Source organism: Acinonyx jubatus, chromosome D1 (assembly GCF_027475565.1).
Source record: "Acinonyx jubatus isolate Ajub_Pintada_27869175 chromosome D1, VMU_Ajub_asm_v1.0, whole genome shotgun sequence".
NCBI lineage: Eukaryota > Metazoa > Chordata > Mammalia > Carnivora > Felidae > Acinonyx > Acinonyx jubatus.
In genome coordinates, this window is record NC_069390.1 from 48497568 (window position 1) to 48512817 (window position 15250).

Here is a 15250-nt window from a genome sequence, read left to right on the forward strand (position 1 = left end):
ATTGATGAAAATTCTAGTACTTAATGATACTAATATTATTTAATAGATTAATAAGAATATTAATAATACTAATATATTAAATATCAAATGATAAAGATAATAACTAACCCTTCCATAAAACTTACCATATGCGAGACATTACTAATTCATTTAATTCTTCTAGCAATCTTGGGGCGCCTGGGTGGCTCAGTCGGTTAAGCGGCCGACTTCGGCTCAGGTCATGATCTCGCTGTCCGTGAGTTCGAGCCCCGCATCGGGCTCTGTGCTGACAGCTCAGAGCCTGGAGCCTGTTTCAGATTCTGTGTCTCCCTCTCTCTGACCCTCCCCCGTTCATGCTCTGTCTCTCTCTGTCTCAAAAATAAATAAACGTTAAAAAAAAAAATTTTTTTTTAAATAATTCTTCTAGCAATCCTATGAATAAAGAACCATTTTATCCCAGTTTTGCAGATGAAGAAAATGAAACTCAAGAAAAGTTAAATGGTATCCTTAGAGGTGCCTGGGTGGCTCAGTTGGTTAACCATCTGACCCCTGAGCCAAAGCTCAGGTCATGATCTCATAGTTCATGAATCCAAGCCCTGCATCCGGCTCCAATTCTCTCTTCTCTCCTCTGCTCTCTCTGCCCCTCCCCTGCTCACTCTCTCTCAAATAAACTTAAAAAAATAAAAATAAACAGTATCCTTAACTTCACAACATAAGTAGCAAAGTCAATCTTCTAACCATTTGATTTGGCCCAGCAACTCTTACATGAGCTACTGGATTATTTGACACTCTCAGAAAAGCCCAAGGCTTTATATATACTTTTTAAATATATAAACATACATATATTCACCAAGTCTTGATAGAAGGCCAAGCAAGGCCTTTTTCTCTGAAAATTGTGTGTATGGATTTCTCTATTCAGCATCAACTTTTTTACAAAAATCACTAGCATGATGAATTCCAATTTGGGTTACTTTATTTTTTTAATTAAATAAATTTTTTTTTAATGTTTATTTCTTATTTTGAGAGAAAGAGCAAGTGCAAGTGGAGTAGGGGCAGAGAGGGAGAGAGAGAATCTCAAGCAGGCTCCATGCTGTCAGCACAGAGCCCGATGTAGGGCTCCATCCCATGAACTGTGAAATCACCAGTTGGAGGCTGGGCCACCCTGGCGCCTCTCCCCCATGATCTTTTATAGTTGTACTACTTATAGAACTAAACTCCAGTTCCTTAGTCTGACATTCAGGCTACTCTCCAGTCTGGGTTCTATCCATTTTTCAAATTTCATCTCCTATTATTCTCCTATAGGTCTTTACCTTTACCATGATCAACTACTAAAAATATATATACATTTGTTGGATAAATACCCAGGACTGATATTTTGAGTAGTATATGTATACATGTACATGTGTGTGTGTGTATGCACATGTATATGTGTATACGTGTGTGTGTGCACACAACCCTTTAGAGATACAGAGAAGTAAAAAAGAAGTTCTTGTCTTTAAGAAACTCATTCCATGGTGCAAGACAAGTGAAAACAGGTAATTAAACACAATGTTAAGGGAGGGACCACAATAATTAGAACAACTTGGTACCACTTACCAATATTTTATTTTTTATTTTTTAAATTTATTTAAGTAATCTCTATACCCAATGTGGTGCTCAACTCATGACCTCGAGATCAAGAGTCACAAGCTCCTGACTGAGCCAGCCAGGCATCCCTACTTATCAATATTTTAAATGCAATTTTCAACAAAGTAATTCTTCTTGGGACTTATTAAACAGACACTCTCTTAAGTGTGCAAAGTTCATTGTAGTATTATTTATAATAGCAAAAATTGGTCAACAATCTAAAAGTGCACCCAAAGGACAAATTAAATAAACTATAGGACATTCATAAATGAAACATGCAGACATGAAAAAGAATGGGATATGAAATGGTAAGAAATATGTCCAAAATATATTGTAAGTGGGGGTGGGGGGAGAAGCAAATTGCAGAAGTATTTATGTATGGTATGACTGTGTTCATGTTTTTAAAAATGTATATAGGGGCGCCTGGCTGGCTCAGTCAGTTGAGCGTCCGGCTTCAGCTCAGGTCATGATCTCACAGATTGTGAGTTCGAGCCCTGTGTCAGGCTCTGTGCTGACAGCTCGGAGCCTGGAGCCTGCTTCGGATTCTGTGTCTCCCTCTCTCTCTGCCCCTCCTCTGCTCATGCTCTCTCTCTCTCTCAAAAATGAATAAATGTTAAAAAAAATTTTTTTAAATGTATATAAACATCTGCATATGCTTGTATAAACATTTAAAAATTCAAGTGGTTACCTCCCAGAAATGGGATTAGGAGATGTGGTGGAGTGGGTAAGGGACTTTTAATTTTTACTGTACACATTCTATAAGTTAAAAAAATATTTACCATGTATGACTCTCATGGCTTTAAAAAATAAAACTACTTTTAAAAAAGTTATTATAAACAGAGGCATTAACAGAGTAAGGAGCACCTAACTTTTCCTCAGGATGCAAAGATGATGACATGGAAATTTGGGCATAAAAAGATAAGTAAACATTTCCTAGGAATAGGAAAAGTAGAAAGAGCAGTCTAGGCACAGGGAAGACCTTTAATTGTCACCGGCTCTTCCATGGTGCCTCTGTCCCCAACTAGCCAGATCTCAGTCATCATTTGAATCCTATAGTATTTGCTGTTATTTGGCTTGGAGCCCAGGTCACTATGGATACTAGTCACATTTTTATTATCATAGATTCCAACTGTATATGGCTTAATAATTTGCTGGTATTCTAGCATCTGACTCCTTGCTCAGCTCCTAGGCAATTAACCTGCTGCTGAATTCCCATTTTCTCTTTTGAAAAAATGGGAGAATACCCGTCTGATAGGACTGTTGTCAGAAGTAAAATAATGTTAAAAAAAAAAAAGTGAAACAATGTATATAAAGCCCTTAGCACTTCAGATGTACTTAAAATATGCCAGTTTTTGTGTGTTGTTGTTGTTGTTTTTTTAAAGTTTTATTTTTGAGAGAGACAGCACAAGCAGGGGCGGGGCAGAGGAGACACAGAATCCAAAGCAGGCTCCAGGCTCTGACTGTCGACACAGAGCCTGATGCAGGACTTCAACTCACAAGCCACAAGGTCATGACCTGAGCTGAAGCTGGATGCTTAACCAACTGAGCCACCCAGGCACCCCAAAACATGCCAGTTTTCTTTCTACAGGTGAGGAAAGTGAGGTCTATGAACCTCGTTTGTGACTGTAAGGCTTGTTTCGTTATCTACTGCTCCTCTCTCCTCTTACAGTCTTTTTTCTTCTTCTTTTTTTTTTTTTTTTTTTTTTTTGAGAGAGACAGAGACAGTGCGCAAGGGAGGGGCAGAAAGAGAGTGAGAAAGAGAATCCGAAGCAGGCTCTGCACTGTCAGCTCAGAGGGGCTCAAACTCACAAACCCTGAGATCATGACCAGAGCCGAAACCAAGAATTGGATGCTTAAACCGACTGAGCCGCAGAGTCACCCCTCCTTTAAAGTTTAAAAACTTTAAAGTTTTTAAAGTCCAAAACTTTAATCTCCACATCCAGTCTGCCCAATTAGACTACAAGTCTTCTAAGGTAGGTACTGTGTCCTATGGGTCTTTAAAATTTTGACACCTAAGATTATATGTTCAGGGCACCTGGGTGGCTTAGTCTGTTAAGAATTGAACTCAATCTTAGCTCAGGTCTTGATCTCAGGGTGGTGAGTTCAGGATCCGCACTGGGTTCTGGGCTGAGCATGAAGCCTACTTAAAAAAAAAGTTATATATTCAATAAATAACTAATGAGTTTAACATAATTCATGTTGCACAGTGCTTTACAAATGTCCTCCATTGTATACATCCAGCCATGCTGACCTTCCTGCTTTAGCACATACTATGTCACCTATCTAAAATATCCATTCTACCACCATCCCCTTATTCTTTACCACAGAACTCTAGCTCCTTCAATAGTACTTAACAGAATTTCTAAGTGAACTCTAAGTTCCATCATGGCTGGGCCTCCATCTATGTTGTTCACCTCTGAACTCTCAGTGCCTATAAGAATGCCTGGCGCATAGTATACACTTACTAAATATTTGTTGACCAAATGAATACAATTTGTATAAGGACATGGCTAGTTAACTGAGGACTAAAGACTACATCGTCTTTTATTCCAATGCTCTTTTCATGGTGCCACACTTTTTATCATATGCTACTGTATTGGGTGTGTATACAGCATATGTAAACTGCAATTAATTTTAATAATTCCAACTTCTTGTGACCATTACATCCACACTATATAGAAGATCTCTATTTTTCAATACATGGCCAAAGACATCCATCGTTAAAGTTGTGCAAATATCGGGACACCTGGGTGGCTCAGTCGGTTGAGTGTCTGACTTTGGCTCAGGTCATGATCTCACAGTTCATGAGTTCGAGTCCTCCATCAGGCTCTGTGCTGACAGCTCAGACCCTAGAGTCTGCTTCAGATTCTGTGTCTCCCTCTCTCTCGGCCTCTCACCCATTCATACTCTCTCTCTTAAAAATAAACATTAAACAATTTTTAAAAAATAAAGATGTGCATAAATAACACAATAATATCCCTGCTATGCCAGATTATGTACAGCACTCAAAATATTTTATCATTCTAGAGCTACAGACACCTTATTTTTTCCCCCAGACATCTTATATTTTAAAATTTAAAGAAGTTAAAGAGGTAGGTACTTGGTATGTTACTGAATAACTCAGCTGAGAGACTAGGCTTGAGCCAATCATTGATTCAAGTCCTAGCTTTGTTGTGTAATAATTGGACAAGTCACTCCAAACTTCAGTTAACTCACCTGCAAAACAGGGAGAACTCTAGTATTTGCCTTAGGTTCATAATGAATAGTTTTATGTGTATCTGTAAGCCACTCAACAAACCACTTAACTCAGTGCCTAGCCAAAATTAAGTGCTAAGTAAAGTGGAATTTTAGGTACACACACACACAAAAGTAGTTTGGAGTTATATGCCTGTGTCTACACATTAATGGACAAGTTATTCCCACAGGCTGCAGAGTTCTCACTGCAGCATAGTTTTAAATTAGGATTAGATTTATGGAAAACTGTGGATAAAAGTGTATTATTGTTTTCTGGGTTTTTTTTTTTTTTTATGAGGGAGAGGGAGCTTTCTCAGTCTAAATCCATCTTAAAAGCAAAATCATTTTGATAGTACAATAAAGTTTAAAACACTATCCTAGGGGCACCTGGGTGGCTCAGACGGTTCAGCATCTGACTCTTGATTTCAGCTCAGGTCATGATCTCACATTTCTGAGATCCAATTCCGTGTTGGGCTCTGTGTTTGCAGTGCAGAGCCTGCTTGGGATTCTCTCTCTCATTGTCTCTCTGCCCCTACCCTGCTTGCACTCTCTAAGTAAATAAATTTTTAAAAATAATAAGATAAAATAAATGCAAATTAAGCATAGGAAGGAGCAAGGACAGAACACAACCCAAGTCTTTAAGAAATCATTATGTCCTGAAACCAAGCCAGGAGCAAAAAGACTCAGAACTAAGTAAAACCTCAGATTTAAAAAAAAAACAACAAAAAAACCCCAAAAACTTGGGGCACCTGGATGGCTCAGTCAGTCAAGCATCTGACTCATGATTTCAGCTCAGGTCATGATCTCATGGTATGTGAGTTTGAGCACCACATCAGGCTCTATGCTGACAGTGCAGAGCCTGCTAGGAATTCTCTCAACCTCTCTCTCTGCCCTTCCCCCACTCTTGTTTGCTCTCTCAAAATAAATAAAAACTTTAAAAAACAAAAATAAACATAAAAAAACCTATATAAAAATTTCAAAATTAAGTAATGAAGAAGACCTCAGGCCTCATAAAGTTCTCCTTACATGATCAAAAACTGCATACATTTTATAAATATAAGCTAAAGTAATACTGGAGGCATAATTCTGCAATCCAGCTAGGTCATCCTTCCATGAAGAATGTGATGAATGTTCACTTCACAATATCCCAACTTATAGCAAAGGGCTATGGACAGTTTGCAAACCATCTATTTGATAAAGACTTTTATGTAAAGAAGTCTTACAACTCAATAATAAACAATCCAATTTAAAAATGGACAAAAGATCCAAATAGACATTTTTCCAAAGAAAATACACAATGGCCAATCAACACATGAAAAAAATGCTTAACACCATTAGCCACTGGGAAATTCAAGTCAATAAGAGATACCACTTCATACACAGAAGGCTACCATCAGAAAGACAGAATAGCAAGGGTTGGCAAGATATGGAATAATGGGAACACTCAAACACTGCTGAGAGGAATATAAAATGGTGTAGACAATTTGGAAGAGTTTGACAGTTCCTCAAAAGGTTGAGCAGAGCTACCATACAACCAAGAAATTCTACTCCTTGGTACTTATACCAGAGAATAGAAAACACATGTTCATGCAAACACTTGTACACAAATGTTCACAGCAGCATTATGCATCACAAAAAGTGAAAACCCAAATGTCCACCAACAGATGAATGGATGAATAAGTTATGTCCATGCAATGAAATAATACTTGGCAATAAAGAGAAATGAAGTACTGACACAAGTTAAAACATTAATGAACTTTGCAAACATTATGCTGTGAAAAAAAGTCACAACAGCCCACATACTACGTGATTCCATTTATATAAAATGTTCAGAATAAGCAAATCTGTAGATTAGTGGTTGGGGAAGGTTTATGGGTAAATGAGGAGTAACTTAACCGGTACAGTTTCATTTTGAAGTGATGAACGTATTTTAAAATGGATTGTGGTGATGGTAGCACAACTGTGAATTTATTAAACCTACCTAATTACATACTTCAAATGGGTGAAGTGTAAGATATGTAAGTTATATCAATAAAGATATTATTTTTAAAAAATAAAAGGGGCTATAGAAAAAACAGCCGATCAAGTATTTGTAAATGGCCAAATAATTAATTTCCTAAGTAGTCAAAATACGCCTGGAGAAATTAGTTATGCATCGTATTTAGTGATCTGATCATCTATTCTTACTAGACACTTTAACAATGAACTTAAACTAGACACTCAGTAAGAGCAAGTATTAAATACTGCAGATTTCTGTTAACTGCAGATTTTTCTTAATTCAGCAAAACACGTATCACCCAAAGGACAACTTTGAACCTACAATTTTTCACCACATCCCCACTTCATTATTATACCAGCTGATTAGACACTTCTAAAAGGAACGGCTGAAGTTGATTTTAAACAAATATAATGGGTTTAGCAATGGTATTCTTTCCTATTTTTTGCTTAACTTCGTTAATGCGGTTAAAACGCTTAAAATGTTCAAAATAGCAAAAGCGGAGGGAATAAAAATTGGTTCCCGTTCCACGGTAACATAGTACAAAGCAACTGAAAGATTCGTTAACTCTGGCCAAAACCGAGAAAAAAGGGCAAGGAAAACTGACAATTTCCAATATTCCATGTTAGGCCTCAGTAATCTAAAAGTGGAAGAAAAAAAAAAGTGAGACAACAAGAAATCTGTGCACGATCTGGGCGGGACGAAATTCTGGGTGCGATCCGCAGGCAGGATCCCGAGAGGGCCCTTGGCCAGTCTTGCCGCCGGCGCCAGGCTGGGCTGGGGCCTGGAGCTGACCGTGCCTCGGCGTCCCAGCCGGAGGAGCTTCGCCTAGGCGGCGTCTGGGGACTCGCCCCGCGCGGAGGTCAAGCCGAGAAGCGCCTCCAGGCTCCCGAGGGCTCCACCCTCCCCTCCTTCACTCCCTCCCCCTCGGCGGTCCCCTGAGGGGAACAGGCGGGGCGCACCGCGCAGAGACTAGGTTGGGGGGGGGGGGAGGTTGCGTTCTCAGCGAGAAAAGCTCCGCCGCCCTAGAGTGGCGGCCGCGGGTTATTAATAAACTCCGCTTCTACCCAGGCGCCGCTACCGAGGCCGGCCGTAGGATCGGCAGGGCCTGCGGCGAAGGCTGAGCAGCCGGAGTCAGAGCCCGGGCCCAAGCGGGCCCGCGCCGCCGCGCTGAGGGCGGCGGCCGGGCGGAGAATAATGCACACTGGGTAAAAACACATTTATATACGAACCTCCGAGAAAATTTTCCAACAATTCCTTCGTCCGACCACCATGCACCAGGACAGGAAACAGCCGCCCGGCCCCCAGGCCCCGTAACCCGCATAGTCAGTCTGAGGCCCGCCCCCAGCCTCCATTGGGCGAGAATTACGTCACTCACAAGACGCTTCCTGCTTGCCATTGGCTCAAATTAAAGCAACGCGAAAGGAGACCGCCTTATTCACGCCTCCTTTTCTTGACGTCAGTTTCGTTTGGCCTTGCAGCTAGCGCCTGAGTGGCTTGTGCAAAGTGCGGAATCAAAGTTCCTGTGTCTGACTGGTTGGCAGAACCGCTCATCCTAGACCGACACCGCCTCGTTGACAAGTGATTTATGCCGATTCTGGGGCCTCAGCGGGAGGCGCCATTTTGTAGCGAGGGAGGGAGGATGGTCCTTGTGACTAGCCGGGAGGGAGAAGGGGTGACAGGCGCCATTTTCCCCACAGGGGCTAGGAGGTGGCCTTGGCTCTCCCGGTGGGCTTGCTGGAGCGCGTTCTGGAGACTGGTTGGGCCTTGCCTAGCGACTGCCGAGTGTCGCCCCGTTGGGAGGGAGGTTGTGGGGAGGGCTAGTACAGAATAAGACGCCTGACCGCTCCCTGGGGGCTCTCGGTGCCAGTTGAGGCCTTTGGTTTCGGGCGACGGCTTTGTTTTCCAAGAGCTGCTGTGTGCCGGTCCCTGGCTGCTAGGCCTGCCTGCGCTTCTCAAGTCGCCGGGGCATCATCATTCGGTGGGAGAGTGGGCCTCTTGCCCTTGCCGAAACTGCGAGAGAGCTCGGCAACGAACGGGGGGGCGGTAGTCCTAGACTCTGCTGGGAGACCCTTCGGATGCTTTTGCGCTTTCATGTTGTTTAGGTTAAAAATCTTAAGTCTGTATTGGTGTCGCTACCCTCGTTTTTTACTTTCCCTTTTGTCTGTGTTGCTAAAGGAAGGTTGAAAGGGTGGGAAAAACATTGACTTGGGCTCCCCCAAACCGTTAAGAATGGATACAAATTAGTTGTGAAGTTTAGGTCATAGTTTCTTGTAGCTTTCAACCCAGACTTTTTCTAAACTATTGGAAATACTAGTGTTTTCAGGAGTATTCAGTAAGTGTTTATTTGCTTTGACAAAGCTGCGTAAAGATGAGATGGTGTGAAGACTCAAGATGTGTTAAACCGAGCATTATAGATGTAGAATGAGGGGGTTACTAAGAGAATAAGGTGGCTGATAGATTTTTAACACTTTTGTGACCTTAGAAAAACTGGAGAGAGCTGTATGGTGTTTCATTTAGTGTCTTGGATTTCAAATGGTGATTATGGCTGAAGGATTAAAGCAAAAGGATGTTAGAGTGTTAGAGGTAGCTAGCCTGTGGATTCTAGTTTGAGACATTAACGTTACATTCTTTTTGGCGGGGTGTGGAGGCCGACTCACCGGCCCGCCGGGTTACCTAACCAAGGCACAGTTGCATAATCGGTGCCCAAATTCCATTAGAAGGTAAATAGGACTTTGAATTTATTTTGAATACGTATTGCTTAGGAATTTAAAGTAGTTACTATTTTTTACGCCCATGTAAAGATGAAAAATGTTACACAAAACTAGATTAGGTTACTTGAAGCTGGAAGAATAAGCTTACAAAACAAATTTGTGCCCAATGGATACATTCCCTTTGTCACAGAGATGGAGAGTTTAGATGAAAAACAAGATGTTTTAATTAATCTTTCAGTACCTTCCGGATGTTATACTTGTATAAACATAAGTGTCATTAAAAGAATCTGTACTTTTATGCAGTTTAGCCAGTTATTATTACTGAGTCCCTTGCCTTCAGTCTACTCATTAAAACACAGTATAATACAGAACCTCAAAAATAACTTAAAAATCACCCTGTAGTTAGTTGTAGATTGCAATTATTGGATATCTTTATATCCCCAGAACCTTCTGAGTGGTTGAAAAATTGGTGGTGGTGGATAGGGTGCTATAATTGTAACCTGATTGAGAGAAAAAACCTTAATTCTGATTTTGTCACAGGTAATGATACTTTGTTAATAGTATTTACCAGTGACTGTAGAACAGAGTTGAAGTACACGTGGTATTCAACGCCATTCATAATGTTCAGATTTTCCCCAATCACCTGTCTTCTATCTTACTACATCTCAAATTAATGGCTTAAAAATATTTCACTTCCACTCAGTGCTATTTCAAGCTCTTAGATAAAGCTGGACCATTTCCCCAATTTCCTAAATAGGCTTGACGTTTCCAGCCTCCTTTAAAAACTGTTCCCATCATGTTTTTTAAAACATTCCTTTCAGTACCCAAAACTTTCTGGAGAACTGGTTTATTTTCTCCTATCAAGCCCCATGTTGGACTGCAGCCTGGGTGTTAAGCATGCTTAAAAAAAGAAAGAAAACGGGCACCTGGGGGCTCAAGTCAGTCAAGATTCGACTTCAGCCCAGGTCATGGCCTTGCGGTTCCTGGGATCGAGCCCCAGGTCAGACCCCATGCAAACAGCTCGGAGCCTAGAGCCTGCTTTGGGTTCTTTGTCTCCCTCTCTCTGTGCCCCTCCCCTCCTCTGGCTCTGTGTCTTTCTCAAAAATAAACATTTTTTTTAAAATTAAAAAGAACAAAGAAATGATTTCTGGGAGAAGTTGTTATAGTTCACTTTACTAAATTCTGTAATAAATTTGAATTTTTTTATCATGAATTTGTAGATTTTATTTTCAACACTAACAAATTTAAAACCAAACTAGTTTCTTGCTCTCCTCTGGGAGTTGTGGCTGTAGATGTGTCCTAGTCTCAGAATTTGTTAACTCATTGGTAAGGTAAAACCACTTATTTCACAGTGTAATTGGGAGGATATATGTAGAAGTATAGATATGATACAACTAGTAATGTTTTGTTAGTGGCTAATTGCACAATTTCCCTTATTTCAAGCTCATCTCTAATGCCAATATGAATGCATTTTTTTTTCTTTTTACCAACTCTATTGTTGGATCAATTTGTCAACCTTATTTGAAAAGATCACCCAATTAATGAGCTTCAGGGTTTACCAATTGTTAATGTGTGTTGTTTACTTCAGTGACAAACTAAAGGGAAAATAACACCCTCAATTTACAAAATATAAATCTTCTGAAGCTCCTTAAGATTCCAAGTGTCCTTCTGAAACTATCTCCATGACATTCTGACTATCATTTTGGCTTCTAATTATATTTACTTAAATCTGAAGTACAACATTACAGAAAAAAGGAAAACCAATTAATATACATAATAGATAGTGAGCAGTCGAAGAATGCAACCATTGGTTTTAACATGATTTTATTTTTCTGGGAAAACATTCTCTTGAGACAAGGTGGGATTTTTTTTAAGTGAAGTTCATGTCTCCAAATAAGCAGTATGATTGATACACCATTTTACAGAAAAACACTAAGTGCTGTAACTTTCTTGAGAAAAAAAGTTTGGCTCAGTCTTAAATTCTTAATACTATATATTACATCAGAAGATAAAGCAGAGCTACACCATTTATGGAAAACTACAGGTCGTAGGGCTGCTGTTAGGGTGATGAGATTTAAAATATGAACGGGGCACTTGGCTGGCTCAGTTGGTGGAATGTGTGACTCTTGATCTTGGACTCCTGGATTTGAGCTCTATCTTAGGCCTACAGTTACTTAATAAAAATTAAAAAATAACGAACTAGTAACAAAACAAAGTATGAGAGTACAATCCCTAAGATTGACTCCAATCTCTAGACTATTTACAACTGAATAACCATGAGTAAAACTTTTTACTTTAGGCACATTTCATGCTTTTTAGAGAACTTTACCCAAATTTGACTTAAGAAAACTGAAAATTGAGGGGCGCCTGGGTGGCTAAGTCAGTTAAGCATCAGATTCGATTTCAGTTCAGGTCAGGATCGCACAGTTGGTGAATCCAGTCCCGCACTGACAACATGGAGCCAGCTTGGGATTCTCTCTCCCTGCTCCCACCCGCCCCCCACCTCTGCCCTGATCACTCTAAAAGTAAATAAAAAATAATATATTTTGAAAAAAAAAAAATGAAAATAGGGGTATTCATGTGAAACTCACCATTTTGAACTATACTTGAGCAGTTTTTAGTATATTCACAAGACATGCAACCTAAAATATTTTCATCAGGGTACCTGGCTGGCTCGGTTGGGTTCTTGATCTCAGGGTCGTGAGTTTGAGCCCCACATGGGTGTAGAGTTACTTAAATAAATAAAACCTAAAGAAAAAATAAAACATTGTCATCTTCACCAGAAGAAAACCTTCATTATCCATTAGCAGTCTTCATTCCCTTTCCCACTCCCACAACCACTAATTTGTCTCTGGATTTGACAATTCTAGACATTTCATATAAATGGAACATTTTGACTTGACTTCTTTCACTGTTTCAAGGCTCATCCACATTGTAGCACGTTAACAGTACTTACTTTTTATTGTTAATATCCGACTGTTTGTGACTATACATTTTGTTTATCCATCAATTAATGATTATTTGGGTTTTCACCTTTTGGCTATAATGCTATGAACAATTATGTCCATGTTTTTGTGCAAACGTGTTTCATTTCTTGTGGGTATGTACATCTAGGAGCATTTTTGTGTTCCACTATTTTCAGTCTTCTGAGGAACTGCCAAACTTTTCTACAACAGGTAAGCATTCTCAGCAATTTGAGTGTGCCAGTTTCTCTACATCCTCTTCAAACTTGTAATTGTTCACCTTCTCGATGATAGACATGCTAATCGGTGTGAAATATCTCCTTGTGATTTCCCTAGTGGCCAGTGACATTCAGCATCTTTTCCTGATACAGGTCATTTCTTTGAAGATTTTTTTTTTTTTTTAAATAAGCTCTGTGCCTAACATGGGGCTTGAACTCCTGAGCCCAAGATCAAGAATCGCATCTTCTACCAACTGAGTCAGCCAGGCAACCCAGGATTCCCATTTTTTCAATTGGGGTTTTTTTTGTTGTTGAGTTGTAAAGGTCCTCTGGGTTGTCTTTTCACTTTGAAGCAGTTTAAAATTTTGATGAAGTTCAAGTCACCTATTTTAACCTTTTGTTGCTTGTGCTTTAGTGTTAGATCCAAGACACCGTTGCCTAATTCAGAGTCACAAAGATTAATGCATTTTTTCCTAAGAGTTTCAAAGTTTGAATGAGGTCTTATATGTAAATCTTTTAACCACATTTATGTACGGTGTGAGGGTACATACCCAGCTGTCTCAGAATCACTTGAAAAGATTATTTTCATATTGAATGGTCTTGGCACCCTTGTCAAAAATCAGTTGACTATAAACTTAGTTTTATTTCTGTATTCTCAACTTTATTCCATCAGTCAGCATAAAATGTCTATTCTTACACCAGTACCACTGTCATGGTTGAGTCCCTTGCATTTCCATACAATTTTACAATTATTTTGTCAATTCCTGTAAAAAAAAAAAAAGTAGCTGGGATTTTTTAGGGATTACACAGAATCTGTAGATCTGGGGAGTGTTGCCATCATACTTTCAACTCATGAATATGAGAGGTCTTTCCATTTAGGTCTTTTTCCAACAGCGTTTATAGACTTTATGTTCAGCTTTGCTAAATTTTTGATGCTATTATAAATGCAATTTTATTTTCATTGCTATTGTATAGGAATATAAGGGGTTTTTTTGAATATTAATCTTGTGTCTTGCAACTGTGATTAAGCCCTTAGCTCTTTTCTATATGTGGATTCCTATAAGTTTTCTATAAGATCATGTCATCTGCAAAGTTTCACTTCTTCCATTCCAATCTGAAAGGCTTTTATTTCTTCTTCTTGCCTAATTGCCCTGGCTACACAATCTCAAGGTAAAATGTTGAACAGAATTGGCAACAGGTTACTTGCTTGTCTGGTTCTTGATTGTAGTTTTTATCCTTTCATCATTAGGTCCTTTAATTAGCTTTTTAAAAAAGGTTTTTGAGGGGCACCTAGGTGGCTCAGTAGCTTAAGCATCTGACTTCGGCTCAGTCATGATCTCATGGTTCATGAATTTAAGCCCCACATTGGGCTCTGTGCTGACAGCTCAGAGACTGAAGCCTGCTTTGGATTCTGTGTCTCCCGCTCTCTGCTCCTCCCCTGCTTGCATCCTCTCTCTCTCTCAAAAATAAATAAATAAATAAATAAATAAATAAATAAATAAATAAATAAAATAAAATTAAGAAAAAAAGGAGTTTTGGTAATGCCCTTTTTTCAGGTTGAGGAGTTCCCTTGTATTTCTAGCTTTAGTTCATTAAACGATTTTTTTAATCTTTTATTTTTTAATGTTTATTTTTGAGAGAGCAAGCATAAGTAGGGGAAGGACAGAGAGAGAGGCACAGAATCTGAAGCAGGCTCCAGGCTCTGAACTGTCAACTCAAACTCACAGCCCAATGCAGGGCTTGAACAACCATGAAACAGGAGATTATGACCTGAGCAGAAGTTGGATACTTAACCGATTGAGCCACCCAGGTGCCCCTAAAAACTCTTAAAGAGCACCTGGATAGTGGCTCAGTTGATTGTCTGATTCTTGATTTTGACTCAGGTCATGATCTTACAATTAAGGGACTGAGCCCCATGTTGGACTCTGCACTGTGGCGGAGACTACTTAAGATTCTCTCTCCCTCTCCCTCTGCCCTGCTTGCGTGCGCACATGCACTCCCTCTCAAAAAGAAAAAAAAAATCTTTTAAGACTCAGATAGGAAGCATTTAAATATAGGATTCAAATATTGAGTGTAACTGACAAATTTCAATCTATACACGAAAGCAAAATCTAGACGTATATATGATCACCTATGCTTTAAAAAAACCGAGAAAGGGAGGATTACTCCACAAAGAAGTTACTTAAAAGATACTTTCCCCTTACATACTGATAAAATCCCGGATTTCTAGCTGGGTATCTAGTTTCCCTTTGTAAGAACCACAAGCACCAAAGTGCAATTCCAAGAGTGGCCAACCTCATCAAGGGTAAAAATCTAGAATTTAGGCATGCTAATAAAGATTCACAGATAATCTTCACCAGAACTTAAAAGTATATAGAACAAAACTGACATTTTTATAATGGATAGGTTTTAATGTAATTTTAGGTCATTCATTTTACAAACATTTATGGAATGCCTACTATGCTTAAGGCATTGTGTTAGATCTTCCCAAAGATGTGGTTTAGTCCTATTAATACAGTT

The 15250-nt window shown here is 39.5% G+C and overlaps 1 protein-coding gene and 1 long non-coding RNA gene across 7 annotated transcripts in view; one reads left to right on the top strand and one right to left on the bottom strand.

Moving 5' to 3' along the window:
• Positions 1–8204, bottom strand: part of ZNF143 (zinc finger protein 143) — a 54794-nt gene extending 46590 nt beyond the window's left edge. For 2 of the 6 annotated variants that reach the window (XM_053203490.1, XM_015077364.3), the window contains exon 1: positions 8068–8149. Coding sequence is in view for 2 of the 6 variants with exons in the window: in XM_027073177.2 (XP_026928978.1) it covers positions 8068–8109 (42 nt within the window). In the remaining 4 variants the exon portion in view is untranslated. Of the gene's footprint in view, positions 1–125; positions 347–8067 lie in introns of those variants that run through there. The other 4 variants (XM_027073177.2, XM_027073176.2, XM_015077363.3 and 1 more) reach the window with 3 other exon arrangements.
• Positions 8205–8422: 218 nt separating this feature from the next.
• On the top strand, positions 8423–10762 carry LOC113603482 (uncharacterized). The gene is made up of 2 exons (XR_003425085.2): positions 8423–9558; positions 10371–10762. It is a non-coding gene; the product is annotated as an uncharacterized LOC113603482 (long non-coding RNA).
• The last annotated feature ends 4488 nt before the right edge of the window (positions 10763–15250 follow it).